The sequence below is a fragment of the Ciona intestinalis genome, chromosome 9 (genome assembly GCF_000224145.3).
Source record: "Ciona intestinalis chromosome 9, KH, whole genome shotgun sequence".
In the NCBI taxonomy this organism is placed as follows: domain Eukaryota; kingdom Metazoa; phylum Chordata; class Ascidiacea; order Phlebobranchia; family Cionidae; genus Ciona; species Ciona intestinalis.
In genome coordinates this window covers 2,434,468-2,449,429 of record NC_020174.2, presented here as the reverse complement: position 1 = coordinate 2,449,429, position 14,962 = coordinate 2,434,468, and the positions used below count along the sequence as shown (strand labels likewise).

General features: G+C 35.7%; 1 protein-coding gene and 2 long non-coding RNA genes across 3 annotated transcripts in view; all 3 read left to right on the top strand.

Annotated features, from left to right (window-relative positions):
• The first annotated feature begins 1,761 nt into the window (after positions 1-1,761).
• Positions 1,762-3,057, top strand: LOC101243447. The gene is made up of 6 exons (XR_182113.3): positions 1,762-1,867; positions 1,923-2,055; positions 2,150-2,170; positions 2,517-2,543; positions 2,605-2,657; positions 2,993-3,057. It is a non-coding gene; the product is annotated as an uncharacterized LOC101243447 (long non-coding RNA).
• A 1,182-nt stretch (positions 3,058-4,239) lies between these two features.
• Positions 4,240-6,916, top strand: LOC113474559. Its single transcript, XR_003396237.1, has 4 exons — positions 4,240-5,053; positions 5,126-5,187; positions 5,245-5,281; positions 5,684-6,916. It is a non-coding gene; the product is annotated as an uncharacterized LOC113474559 (long non-coding RNA).
• A 2,089-nt stretch (positions 6,917-9,005) lies between these two features.
• LOC104266029 overlaps positions 9,006-14,962 on the top strand; it is a 31,547-nt gene continuing 25,590 nt past the window's right edge. The window contains exons 1-14 of the mRNA XM_009861357.3: positions 9,006-9,123; positions 9,628-9,786; positions 9,916-10,018; positions 10,371-10,558; positions 10,807-10,929; positions 11,139-11,258; positions 11,394-11,561; positions 11,677-11,819; positions 12,053-12,203; positions 12,476-12,671; positions 12,873-13,006; positions 13,443-13,650; positions 13,874-14,044; positions 14,415-14,615. Coding sequence (XP_009859659.3) covers positions 9,036-9,123; positions 9,628-9,786; positions 9,916-10,018; positions 10,371-10,558; positions 10,807-10,929; positions 11,139-11,258; positions 11,394-11,561; positions 11,677-11,819; positions 12,053-12,203; positions 12,476-12,671; positions 12,873-13,006; positions 13,443-13,650; positions 13,874-14,044; positions 14,415-14,615 — 2,153 coding nt within the window. The 5' untranslated portion in view covers positions 9,006-9,035. The remainder of the gene's footprint in view (positions 9,124-9,627; positions 9,787-9,915; positions 10,019-10,370; positions 10,559-10,806; positions 10,930-11,138; positions 11,259-11,393; positions 11,562-11,676; positions 11,820-12,052; positions 12,204-12,475; positions 12,672-12,872; positions 13,007-13,442; positions 13,651-13,873; positions 14,045-14,414; positions 14,616-14,962) is intronic.

Below are 14,962 nucleotides of genomic sequence, written 5' to 3'. Positions count from 1 at the left end.
AAGCTTGTATATAATAACATAAAATCAATATTAACTATTGCGATCTGGATATTATGATAAAAAGATGTCCCATTTTCTCCCAACCTACTGCATATTATCTTATTATTATATTAAGTTTAAATCACCCCTGAGGTGTAAATTGTTGAATTAAAAGCAAACCTTTCGAAGCATAGCAATAAAAACCTCCAAAATACAATGTGGGGAAGATGGGACACTTAAGCACATATTGCTAAATATTTCCAAAATCAAAATAGATGACGGTTATTGGGTAATACCACGAATTAGTACTACCATTCCTTTATTAATTGACACCAATTTATTAAAATATAATAAAACATACGAGAAGTTATTTAGCGATCCGCACAAGTGAAATTTTACAAATTTGAAACCACACAGGGTTTTCAACTATAAGATACCGATTTAATAAAAACGAATTTTGGTCATTTGCTCTTGGTGATAATTTATAAGAAGTGGCTTGTGCCAAAAACAGAGTAGTAATACCCAATTTGTAGCAGAAATAAAAACTTTATCAATAGTTATTATCATTTTTTTGTTATTACAAGTTCATATACATTTGTAGGGTACAATATTTATCCATTGAAGTTCGAACATTACCCATAGTCGTTTAAACAATACCAATTGTTATGCAATAATATAATGTATAGGTAACATGTTAAAAACTATAGCAGTAGAGCAAGAAAAAAAAATGTTTAGAGTCTTTAGACCTAATTTTCAAAGCGTACGGTATTATTTCGTGTTATTTACGTATATTCCTATTTATAAATACACTTAATAATCAAAATTGACAATGATTTTAAACTGTCCCATCTTATCCGTGTGTTTTGGAATTTGTAAAATTTCACCTATTGTGCGGATCGCTAAATAACTTTTCGTGTGTTTTATTATATTTTATTAAATTGGTGTCAATTAATAAAGGAATGATGGTACTATATCGTGGTATTACCCAAAAACCGTCATCTATTTTGATTTTGGAAATATTTGGCAACATGTGCTTAAGTGTCCCATCTTCCCCCATTGTACTATACATTCATTCATTTAACATTGTGTTTTGATTATCATTAAAATGGGACTCTGTAAAAAAAATTAAAAAGTCTCGTCTGACCATAGTACACTGAAGTGATACTGTGGTCTGACAAAGTGTCTCATCTTCCCCCATCCTACTGCCCACATTGTAGTTTTGTATGTATTCATTGCCAAACCTTAAAAGACTTGTTTGTAATAAATATTTTCTACCCTATTGGTGATTCTTATATAATAAACTAATAAAATAATAAGATAGTGTGCAGAAAATATATTCGCAAGTCCATAAAAGGCCTTTAGAATATTTTTCCGAAACTGTTTCATATTTTTGGTCTTATATAGGGGGTAAGTTTAAAGCACATTTGAGCATCTATATCCATATACAATTTCGATTGCAATAGCTAGATAGTTTTACAATTTTGGAAACGCAAACTTAAACATTAAGGGTTGACCGAACCTGGCCTAAATCCCTGGGCAGATATGGCGTGCCTTAATGCAGGACTCAAACAGTAAATTTTAAACAATCGTTCAAATTTGGACTTTTAACTGCTTTGTGTTTTGACCCCGTGCTGAATAGACTTGTGGATTGTGTTTGAAACTCGATCTGGTACAGATTCCAAACGAAACAATGAAGATATTCGAAGTCATTGTTCCAGCTTGGGTAATTGGAAGTTCATTAATCACTAAGCGGATTTATTTGAGCTTTGAAAGATTGCACACGATTGTTGCAACTGCAGAAACCGGATACAGAAGTTTCTGCAACAACTGATGACTTGCGGCTATAAATACGATCAACTCGCTTCGATGCTTCACTTGCAAACTCAAAGTAAGTCGACAAGATAAGCAAAGTATAAGCTACGACTTAACTTGTTATTTTACAGATGAACAAGTTACTGCTTCTCGCACTGGTGCTCGGACTTCTCTGTTTGATTAATGAAGGAGAGTCTTGGGGTCGTCGTCGTCGCTGGGTCCGTCGTCGTCGTTGTTGGCGCCGCCGTCGCTCCGGTGACAACGGTAAATAACTACGCATTTAGATTTCATATTTTCACTGTTTTTTTTTTATCGATTTTACACAAGAATCGCTTAACTTATTTTAATTACTTTTTAGGTGTTGACGAGTCAACGGAAGGTAAGTGCATATTTAAAAAAATGCAACTAATAAATTAATTTGATTTATCTAATATATAGTAGGGTGTAGGACGATTGGACACCTTTTTATTATACTTTTTCGTCCTATATTTTGTAGTAAACAAATAACATTAAAAAAAAAAGCTGTTTAGCCTCACGACTCCTATATAGATCCTTGTTAAATGTTTAAAATAGAATTAGGAAAATAGGTGCCGAAGGTGTCCTATCTTACCCCACAGGCAAAACACTTGTAAAGCATAACATTGTAACTGCTGCTTTCGTTTTGTTTAAATATTTTTCGTTTATGTTCTATCATTACATAAATGTTTGAAAATATTGTTTTGCAGTTGAGGATGAAGAGATTGAACCAGAAGGTTAGTTTTCAAAATATATTTCATCTTAAAAATTGTCTTATGAATTATTATTTTGTTTCAGAAAAACTAGATTTCGACAACGAGTAAATGAATATTTGTTTGCCACAGAAACAGGTATAACGCGCTTTGATCTTTTCTATGCAGTAGGATAGGGGAAAATGAGACACTTTTTAACTCTATTTTTTCGTCCCATTTAGTAGTAAACAAAGAACATTCTAAGAAATATTATACTATGTTCTTATGACTCTCATAGACCGTTGTTAATTGTTTAAACACGATCAGGATATCTGGATATTATGTGCTAAAGGTGTCCCATCTTCCCCCACCCTACTATAAATAATGATCTAAAAGGACCAGCCAACTGAAAACATTTAAACCAAATTTAAATCACCTATAATTGTTGATGTTTCGTATTGCTTTATTAACTCATGTCAATCTTTTTAATGCAGAAGATGCATCTTCCTGAATGTGTATATCAAAACATTGATGCTTCAATAAACTGGCAAATGTATAATAATGTCGTGATTGCTTAAACAGACTTATTGGAGCATGTTAAAATATACAAGCTATTAATTGTAGAACAACATATACACCAGCGGTTACCCAAACTGTTGTACGCGTACCACTAGTGCAGGTACGCGAAGATCTCCCAGGTGGTACGCGAGCAACTTATTATATAAGTTCACACAAACGATCGCGAAGCCTTGCTTCAAGTATTCTTTGCAAACGTATCTATACTCTAATTTTGCGCATACGTGAAAATGCATTTTAAGCACCTGCAGGCTAAATAAAGGGACAATCGATATTATGGCGAAAATAATCGCCGTGTGAATTGCTATTATGTCGTAAATAAATGCCAGGACAAACAATCGCTATTATGATGCAATGAATCCATGTGAATCCCGACTATTACGTAACAAACATGCTGCTTCGCTAAGAAAAACATCGTAAATATACAGCAGTGCTACTTTTAGAACATATTTAGGTTGTTTATTACCGCCTGTTGCCCTGTAATGGGCAGGTTACAATGTATAGGTAATAAAGTTTGGGAACCACTGATATACACGATTTCAAAACAAGTATATCTAATACTATAACAGCAAATGTAACTAGCGGCATGGCACAGTTCGTTTGCGCACATATGCCTCTAACTACCCCAGAGGTAATAGGCTCGTCGCCGTTATACCATTGCGGCGTGTGTGTCAATACAGTCGTTATACACACGCTGCAGATTAAAAATCAACTTTAAAAACCTATCAGATAAAAGCGTGGCTGCTAAACCTACGAGGTACAAGTTGAATTCTTGGAGGACCTTGATTCTTGCCGGCGTTGCGTCAAATTACATTACTGACCACGGTGGACCATTATAAGTTGTCAGTCATACATTATAACGGTAGCACATAATATGCCATATTTCCTAATCGTGTTTTCAAAATTAACAACGTATTTAAATACGTTTTTCTCGCATGGCAGCTTTTATATATTTCTGCATGGCCTACTCAATACATTGAGTAGGCCATGATTTATTGAGTAGGCCATGATTTCTGTTAATATTATGTGTTTTCTACAACATAAAACGATAAACGAGCATGAATAAATGTATCTTACCCACCTTATACACTATAAATTTCTGGGGAGAAAATAAGTATAAAAAAAAAAAAATGGAAACACTTTAGTTGATTACCCCGCTTTTCGTTGATTAATCCTCGGGTATAAAACAACAACCTTACACCGCAGGTTCAACAACCTTACACCGCAGGTACACAACGTGGCAGTTTGGATGAAGTTTGTTCTGCACCAGATTGGGATTATATTTCAAGATATAAGTTAAGTATTTCTTTATTATTAAACTATAATAACCAATGATACCAGTAACTATAAATTCTAATATTTATACTACAGTATTACCATTGGTATTACAATATATTTAGCATTATTTATTATACTAACATTATTTATTTAAGGTATTGTGCCTTGCGCATAAACTTAGCGTATTAGTTTCTCATTCGATTTTTATTTCCGAAATTGCGCGAACTTCCGTTACAACGAGTTTTATTTTCCGCAATTGCGCGACCTTTTATTACAATGTTACTACGTCAGTCGCCACGCTACGTCACAGATTTAGCTTTCATTGCGTCATAATTACTATCGTTACGTCAAAAGTGGGTCGTGTCGTCGCCATCTCGTTATCGCTCCGTATTATTACGTCATAGTTACGTCGATCCTTGACAAACACATGCGCGTTAGTGAATTGACGTCACAATGCGGTTTCTTCTGCGCGTGCGCATCGCTGCGTTTTTATCATGGGGCCCCATGTGCGTTCTGCGTCGACGCAAGGCATATTACTTGTACATTATAACTTTATTTGCGCCATGAGCGTGAAGCAAGAAGTTCAAATGATTGGTAAAGTATAATCACAATTGACATTATTACGTACGTAAGCTCCTTTCCAGAAACCTCGATGATGTGACGTCACGAAGTGGTAATGACGCAACAGAATAACCCACTTCGTAAGTTATTGTTATACTACGTCACAACCTGTATTGTTATAAAATGCAGATTAGGAAGACTGATATTTTTAGACTATGGTACGTGACGTCACAAAGGAACAATCTGATCTTCACCCACAAAAGCAAGAACGAAGGTAATTATGACCTAATAATAATACACAAAACTACATTTAACGATTACATTGTTACAGAAAAGTCGGCGATAAAGCTGCAGAAGGAAAGCGCAAGGTAACTCTTTTTATTACCACAATCACTATACAATGTATAATAGGGTGGGGCAAGACGGGGCACCTTGAGCACATAATAAACAAATATCCTGATCGTGTTTTAAACAATTAACAACGGTTTATGGAAGTCGTGACGGTATATGGGTTTATAATTCTTTGAATGTGCTTTGTTTACTACTAAATAGGACGAGTAGATATAGAATGAAAAGGCGTCCTATCTTCTTCTCCCTATAACATAACAACAAAGTGTTTTTAAGTTTGGTACAGATGATTCAGGAACCTTGTACACAAGAATCCGCAAACAATTTAGCACAGTTTAAAATAAACGTAATTTTTAGTCATTGTCGTAACTATTACGCTTAAAAAAGAATTTTGTGACGTAACTATTTTCTTCGTTTTGCAGACGAAGAACAAAGACGAAGACGCCAATAAAGGATAAATGGTTTGGGGCATGAAGTATATTATTTGTGTGTTTTGTTTGTATGTGTGAGCGTGTTAACTGGCGCACTATTACAGTGTTGCCTTCTGATAAGAAGTCCTTTGTCTGCTGGATCTAATGTTGCCAGCATTTTTGTCAGTCACTACTATAGTGCATTTTGCATTTTACTGAAATATATGCAATGAAACTATGGCGAACATCTTGCTGGATCAGAATTTGTTGTTGTACACTCTATTGTGTACTTCGTCTACAAAGTTCGAATCTTTCAACGATTCTGTATTGTTCTAATCGCTTTGTGAGAACGCTGTGTTGGTACACAAATACTCGAGTAATGTCAACACTCATTATAATATGCGCATAAAATAAATAGATACCCTTTTAATACTGTTCCAGTGGGACTATTTTTTGTGTTAAAACGTCATGTAGCGTGATTGGGACGATGGCCACGTCACAATTACGCTACGAAGTCGATACGATGGGTCAGAGCGTTGTCCTGATCCTGCGCGTTCGGTGCGGTTACGTCAGTTTTGATTGAGTTACGTCACGGTCAGGTCGTTGCGTGGACGTCGCCGCCAGTGATGCTACGCTAGATATTTAGGTCACTGTTAATGCGGTTCGTGACAATCTGGCGCAGTTCCGTAACGGTTGATGCGGTGCGTAACATCCGGACGCTATTATATTGTGTGAAGATACGACGAGAGTATCGCGGTACCAACATGGCGGCTTACCTTGTGATTAGGACATGCGGAGCCGTTGTTATGTTCGACTCCTTGCGGTCGGACATACAATATGGTGTACACTGCATTTGATTATCTTTCAGGATTTGAACCATTTTTTGTTTGAAGATATTTCAATAATTATGTTCGCTTTAATTAGTTTTTGTAATCTTCCATTTTTGGTGATGATTGAGCTGCCGTTGTGTTTATTGCATGCTCTGCACTTTTTGTATTTGCACACTGTTGTATTATTTTTGTCTCTTTGTCGTCGTGTACGTGTGTATGTGCCTTCGTTGTATCATTTTTGTCTATGGGGGTTTCTTTAACCTGCGTGGACAGTAACATCCCGCAAGGGTTTCTCACCTAAGTAGAAACCCACTACCATTGGTTGGGGGCTTGTCGTGCCGTAGTGGCTTACCACCAACGCCAGCCACATAAACTATGAAGGTATTTTAATCCTGTTCTATTTTGCAGAAAGCCGATTTATTTGAACCTGTAGACAAACGCTACCTAATTACTAAGAGTTTCAAATTTGTTTTCTGTAAATTTCTTTTCTTGAAGAGTTCTTGCTCACTTTCAGTATTAGCAAATAAATAACTACATGCAACCTATTTTTAGGTGTTGTTTTTATTTTAAACGAACGGAACGACTTGATTCATTTCGCACGTGGGCAGGTGGAGTATTAACAAATTTTAAAATGCATATGTTAGACTGTTTAATTGACTAAATACAGTCGGACGGTTTGTCGGGATTTTGCTTAGAAGTATATCGCAATCCTGACCTACTACATACATCATATAGGACAATGGGGGAAGATGGGACATTTAGGCACATATTGCCAAATAATTTCAAAATCAAAATAGATGTTCTTGGGTAATATCGCGAATTAGTACTATTATTCCTACAAATTGGGTATTACTACTCTGTTTTTGGCACAAGCCACTTCTCATAAATTATCACCAAGTGCAAATGACTAAATTTCGAATATACAGTAGGGTGGGTGAAGATGGGACACCTTCTAACTTTATTTCCACGTTCCATTAAGTAGTAAACAAAGAACATTCAAAGAATCATAATACTATATCACAACGACTTCCAAAGACCGTTGTTAATTAATTAAAACACAATTAGAATATTTGGATAATTTGTGCTAAAGGTGTCCCATCTTCCCCCACTTCACTATATTTTTATCTTTTTATTAAATCAGTATCTTATAGTTGAATAACCCATGAGGTATAAATTACTAAATTAAAAGCAAATCTTTCAAAGTTTGGCAATGAAAACATACAAAACTACAATGTGGGGGAAGATGGGACTCTAAATTAAAATATATTTACATTAGCAGTATTTTGCAACTTGTAGTTAACCTACCGAGTTTAACAGGCTGTGCTAGTTTCTTTACCATGTAAACTTCATATATACAACGTTAAACCGGTATTTTTTGTTGTTTTTATCTCAAATTAAAGTCATATTGACCCAACTCGACTTATCAAAGTTCTAACTATTTGATCGGCAAACGTATTACGTATAACTATAAAGTCTATTCTGTATGACAGAAAAATGGTTAATGAAATAAAAAATAGCCCTACAGAAAGGATTTTTTATTTTATTACATATTTTTACAGAAAGGGTGTAAAAATGCTCTTTATCAATTCAAACTTACGTTAAAATATTTCTCTTAAATATTTTACTTCTAAGTCAAAATCGTATAAGCCTACGACGCAAATTCATGTTCATGCGTATACCAGATGTGTCATTGTGTCGCAATACCAGAAACGTGGCAGTTGTTTTGGAGGGTTTTGAGTAATATATTTTGGTGGGGTTGTAAAACGTTTTATTGACGTTGGTGTAAAACTTGTTAATATAATAATAGTTTGTGGAAGCACTGCAGGGCGTTCTGTATATGTTCCCCATTGAGAGACGCGAAATTCTTGCACACGACACCAGACACGAACCTAGAATTCATCTTTTCATTGTTTCTGCATCTATATCTGTCGCTTGGCGATGAAACGTCGCGTTTTCGTGACATTTCTTTCCTGCTGTGTCTCCAGCATTGAATGTTTACCGGAAACATCATTCTGAGAAGATTCGCGAAGTTACACAGCGTTAAAACAGCAATAATGTAGAACAGTGTATTAACCAAGATGACAAAACCGTATATCAGATAAATTATTTTGATGTAACAGAATTTAGATTTATCGAAATTATCGGAAGATTATTTTGCCGCGACAGAGTTTAGAAGTTATCAATATTAATTTATCTTTAACAATGATAAAATTTTATCACAGGGATAACTTTACCGCACTTGTTCAAATTTTCTGATCGTGTTTTAAACCATTAACAACGGTCCATGGGAGAATATGGTTTTATAATTCTTTGAATATTTTTTGTTTGCTATCAAATCGGACGAGAAAACAAAATGAAAATGTGTTCCATCTTCTCCCACCTTACTATATATATATAACAGCTTGAATATTCTACCATGAATATCTCGGTTTAAGCTAAAAATAATCCGACTTTTCTTGCGGCCGATTCGCCTTTTTATTGCGAAGTTTTTAAGATATATATATTTTTTATATAATGCTACAGAAAAGCTGAACATGCATTGCAATTATTGTGTTGTTGCTTTACTTGCTGTTGGTATAATATCGAGCGTTTGCAATGGAGGACATGCTCCTAACGTCGTAAGTAAGTATCGGCCCCTGAATGATTATCTAGCAATATTGTTAGTAATAAATAAACATTAAAATGATAAGCGTGCAAAATGTACAATTTTCGTGTGACATATATAGTGGGTGGGGAAAGATGGGACATCTTTTCGTTTTAAATATTTGGATATTATGTGTAAATGTGTCCCATTCTCCCCATCCTACTATATAATATAGGGTAGATAAGATGGAGCTAATTTGTTTTAAACTCACAAGCTACAAAATTTTGGCAGTTTTTAAAAATGATTCAACAAGAATTCAAAATGTTCCCTTCAGTATACTAATTTGGTCAAATGCATTTTGCTGCATTCATTTTACTCATTATAAGCGCGCGTCGGTTTTGTTACAATTACAATCGTGTCAACATTACGTGACAGGAAATCACGCAATCTTGAAAGGAAAATTACGAAAAGCACGAACATAAAGAGTCATTAATTCGCGATTGCCGTTGCTTAAACAGAAAATTTATTGTGTAATTTACCAGATACATTTGCTTGCGATCCTACATTGGTTGAACAGATACAAATATCAACCCCATGTGGTGGGATTTCCTCTCCCTCTTACCCACAACCAACCACAGGAATGATGGAAGGTTATAAAAGTTGGCTCGTCAATCCAGGGAATAAAAAACGACAAGTAGTAGGTCCGTTATCATACGTTTGTTGCATAAAACGCACATAACACGTTAAAAGACGAAAAATGCGAAGCCACAGTCATTGTGTACACTGACGTAGGTTAAAATCGACGCACCTAATTCGTTTAATATTTCTAGGTTATCGTTTGACTTTCCACGATTTTAATGTCGGTAGTCTTTCGACCCTTATCATTGGAAACTCAGCCAGAACTAGCGGCAGTGGAATACTTAAGGTCGCCGGGTAAGCATGAACGTTCACTTGGATCTATAGCACAATCAATTTCTTGGTCCCGTATCTGGGAGAAAGAACCATTTCGGCCCATTCTCTTATTTCTAGTTGGGCATTGAGCTATAAAGCATCGGGTTTAAGCTACGCTCTTACAGTATGATTTTTTTAAATTGTTTTTTTTACACACACATGTACGCGAAGACCAATTAATGCGCGCACGTAGCGCTAAACCAAAAGTTTTATTCCTTAATTACCAGTTCCCAAATCTACTTGTAAGCATATCCTATTTATACAAACGCAGGGACTTTTCTAAAAAAACACCCGGGCAACACCAGAAACAAAAAAAACTTTTTTTTTCCACTAGAGACATAATTATCATTCAAGGCAATGGAGCGACGGATGGTGGAATTACTATCGTACAAGGAAGAAACAAACTTTATAAATCAAATGGAGATTCTTTTGATGTCAACTTCTCAAAGATGTTCATAACTTTAAAACAAAGCACATCAAAAACACAACCTGGCGCTTTGTTCTCCATTACTTATTGTGCAGGTTGTTGAATGCCTTATAAAACATTTAACATAACTTTTATTAAGGTACCTTATACATGTATACATAATTATTAATTAAAACTATAACTTATGAGAAATAATAGTAAAAGCTTGTTGGTAAAACAGAATTTTGAAAAAACATAACATGATCATGCAAAAAACATTTAAGTTGCGGATTTTGGCATGAAGAGCATGTAATAACTCACAAAAAAAAAAATATTTAAAAACACTAAATCCAAATTCCAACAGATTTTGATAAGTGTCATGAACAAGAGAACTATTGTAAAAACAGTGGAACCTGTATACGCGATGGATTCAACAAATATCAATGCAGCTGCAATGCTGGTTATTCTGGGCGACATTGTGAATCTGGTAAGCAGAACAATGAACAGGAAGTATAACAGTTTAGGATTATGCAGAAAAACACTGGGTAATGTTTAGTACATGCTGGTTTTAAATAAAAAAAAAAATTGAGCCAATTACTGTTAAGTGTCTTACTTAATGCAATGATACATGCTTTGGCCAGTTATGAAAGCATAAAATGTGCGTAACCACTCAGGTAAGATATTTTCTATTTGCAGATATTGATGAATGTGCTAGTGGGTTGCATTCTTGCCCCGAAGACTCAAAATGTAAGAATTCTGACGGAGGATTTTACTGCACTGATAAAAGAGGAGCTATTGTACACAGAAGCAGCTTTGGTGAGTCAATGTATTGTCAGTTGACACATAACATACCCTGTGTTGACACTTGCTACGCATGGTAAACAAGTTATTTGTTTATAAACCTTAAATTAAGACCACACATGCACTTACGTTTATCGGACAAATTACCAGGTAAAACAAGCAACAAGAGTGTAGTTGAACTTTGTGGGAGTAATCCAAGTTCTGGATTGCGAAAGTGTGAAGCTTCCCGTTGTGTTAGAAGAGCTCGGGCAGAAGATGCAGGTTGTAATATTCCACCTCCTCTTTCATTACAAACAACAGCAAGTTCGGGATACTCAAGTAAGTGAGGTTAATAGGGGGTGGTCAAATAAACATTCCATAGACGTATGACCACTTATATTGAGAATTTACCTATATACTGAACCCTATTTTCAAAAAGATTTATTTCAAACAGGTTATCTTGGAATGCCTCGCATTAATTTTGGTGGTGGAATCAATTATGATGCAGCAACCAGCAACAACAAGAAATGTGCTTTTGAAAATGAGTTTTTTTCTGTTAGCCAGTTGTCAACCAACATGATTGGTGTTGTGCAAGAGGTTAGTAGGTCTGTGTAACTGCTGCAGTTGGCACTGAAATATAACATACGTTTTAAGTTTACTTCCTTTTGAATAGAAAAATATATTAATTTAAACTTTATAGCAGATAGTGAACTTACAATGAGTTATTGAGTTGCATTCCAATATAAAACAGATAGCAGCTAGAACCCTACCGTTAAAAACTCTGTTTTTGTGACTTCTGCAACCACCAACCCCTTTCCACATACACACAGACAAATCAGTACAACCGGTTTCCGTTTGGAAACAGAAATTGGAATCCAGATGGAAGCAATCACTTCACATTTCCAAATTCAACAGTCACATCAACATGTACATCAGAAGGTTGTGCTACAACAGACGACATTATTGGGGCTTTGTTTAAAGGTAGGATTTAAACAAGACCATCTTATTTAATACCACACACAATCATCAAAAAAACTGAAAGCTGTTTTAAACTGTTTTGGGGACTTCTTCTGGCCCTTTAATACATAGTTATCGTTATCAGTATCACGGTAATGAGAAAAACATTGTAATATTCAAGTTTACAACCTTTATTCTCTGATTGACTTATACCTACAGTAGCAATAACACAGCTATCTCTTTGAATATATCATTGGGCTGTGTTTAACTACTAGTTTTGCCACTTTACCTGGCAGGTGAGACTAGTGGAACTCTGATAGATCTTGATGTGGATTGGATGTTTCCAGAAATCTGGGGGTTTACAGTATATATACCAGGCATGCTTAAGGGAAAGTACAAGCCAGCAGCTGCACAACTCCTTTCAACCAGGAACTCAACTGCTGACCCAGAAATTCAAGGTTATGCTATTGGTAACGCTGGGAGGTTTAAAAGGTAAGTTTTGTGGACATGGAAACATTAAAAAAACATAAAAGAATAAATAAAGTGTAAACAATGTCAAAAGAATAAACATGACCAAATTGAAAGTTAAATCACACACACTGCAATACTTTCGTCAACTCAACTGTAGCCATGGCAAGCTCCTATCATAACAATTTAAATGGTTATAGTTAAAACTAAAAACACATATTTCAGTAAAATTACGGACATTCAATGGGAGAGTGATTATTACAAAGCAATGTTCGGTTCGGCTGAAACATTGTCTATACGGTTTGTAATGGATCTCTACAATCAATACTCTCACATGTCACGTATCATTGGAACTATAGGTTAGTATTCTTCTGCTATTGCAACCATGCATAATATATTAATAAAGGGCATACCTTGCCTGGTGCCGTGGCAAAGTGGTTACCGCGTCTGTCTGTAACCCACAGGTAATGGGTTCAATGCTCGTCGCTGCTACCATTGTGGCCTTTATGGGCATATGTGTCCTTGAGCAAGACACTTAACGACAATTGCTCCAACCCAGTGGTCACTAATGAGTTATCCAAGTTTTTAGCCATACATAATAAAATGAAAAATCCCTCAAAAAAATAATTACCCACAAAGTAACATACATGGTAACTCATAAGCTGGGGTTTAAACTGGTGTGATAACGACTGTCTTTTTCCCGCCACGCAAGGATAAAGTAAGTTACATTCATTCATTCATTCATTGTGTATTTTCTTCAGTCTTGTTCATTAACAAAAGTAATTCGTAATACAGGTCTAACATCTGATAATGATCCACTGGAAGTGACAGGCGGAAGGTTATTGCTCCCAGAAGATCCCAACTTAGGTCCAACCCCTGTTTATTATGATACAGTTGCGAAGAAAGTATCACTTGATCTGAGTATGAGTTTTGAGGGTGAAGTTGATGGAAACTTCCACATTTCTGACACAGTTTATGTTGGAGTGGTGGATGGTGCATGCACGTGAGTGTCGCATAATTTTCTTCTTTTTTAAACCGCTTATAAACTCTTAAGGAAATCTGCAACCGGCTTGCAAGATTTATTAAAGTTTTCGGTATAAATAATTTAAACATTCCTTTGAAGAGTAAGATATATATATTTTTTTAAATTTAAAAATATTTAAAACATTCGTCATGTTTATCAATACAAACAAAGTTAAATTTCTTTTTGTTGGTATGTTTCGCAGAAAATCAGTTGAGGAATGTATTACACCATTAAATAGTAATGGTGCCCTTCCTCTGAATGGGAGGGACTGGTATGAGGTATACGGGGCCATGGTGGATGTTGATGTGACCGAAACAGAGGTAGATGTTTCATCATCAAGAATTGCTTTATATTACGATGATGGAAGTACAAGGTGGTCAAACATTTATTGATAAGTATAGTATTCTTGCAGAAACTTGGTCCACGATCAGTGTTAGAAAGGTTACTATTTAAGTTACTATATAGTAGGGAGGGGGGAGACAGAACACTTTCAGTGCATAATATCTAAATATCCTGATTGTGTTTTAAATGATTAAAAAATGTCTATTTAACTCGGGAGGATACAGTTTTATTATTCTCTAAATGTTTTTTGTTTCTCTAAATGTTTTTCCAAATGGGATGAGAAAATTAAATAAAAAGACGTCACTTATTACCCCACCCCATTGTATAAAACATCCACTGTCTGTAGTATGAATTGAACAGTTTATCTACGCATGAATTAACCTGCTCATTACACTGTGCAGAACTTTGATTGCGGTTGAGTCCGATAATGGAATTCAGATCGGTTTGGCAAACAACAACTACGAACGTTTGAATGTTGGAGAGACGGCAGATTATAATCCATTCATCACTCAATTTGGTGAACCAGTGGTTGGGGCTTCCATTGAAGTTGCATTGCTTCCCGAAATGAGTTCAGTAGATTGTAGTAGACCAACTTGCTTCAAGTAAGTGGGGAAGTACTGTGCAGTGTCCTGCCAAAAAATACACATGTCCACAAATCCACAAAAACTGTGAGGCATGCGTTCTGTTCTAAGCTGTGGCCATGCCATGTTCGGCGCCGTGGCAAAGTGGTTAGAGCGCCTTCTTGTAACCCAGAGGTAATGGGTTCAAGGCTCGTCGCTGCTATCTCTGTGGGTGTATGTGTTCTTGGGCAAGATACTTACTGGCAATTGCTCCAACCCAGTGGTCACTAATAGCTTGTCCAAATTATCAGCCATAAAAAAAGGGAAAAAACACTACATCTAGGTAGTATAGTACAAATAAAACATCTAACATTATCATTACCGTGGGG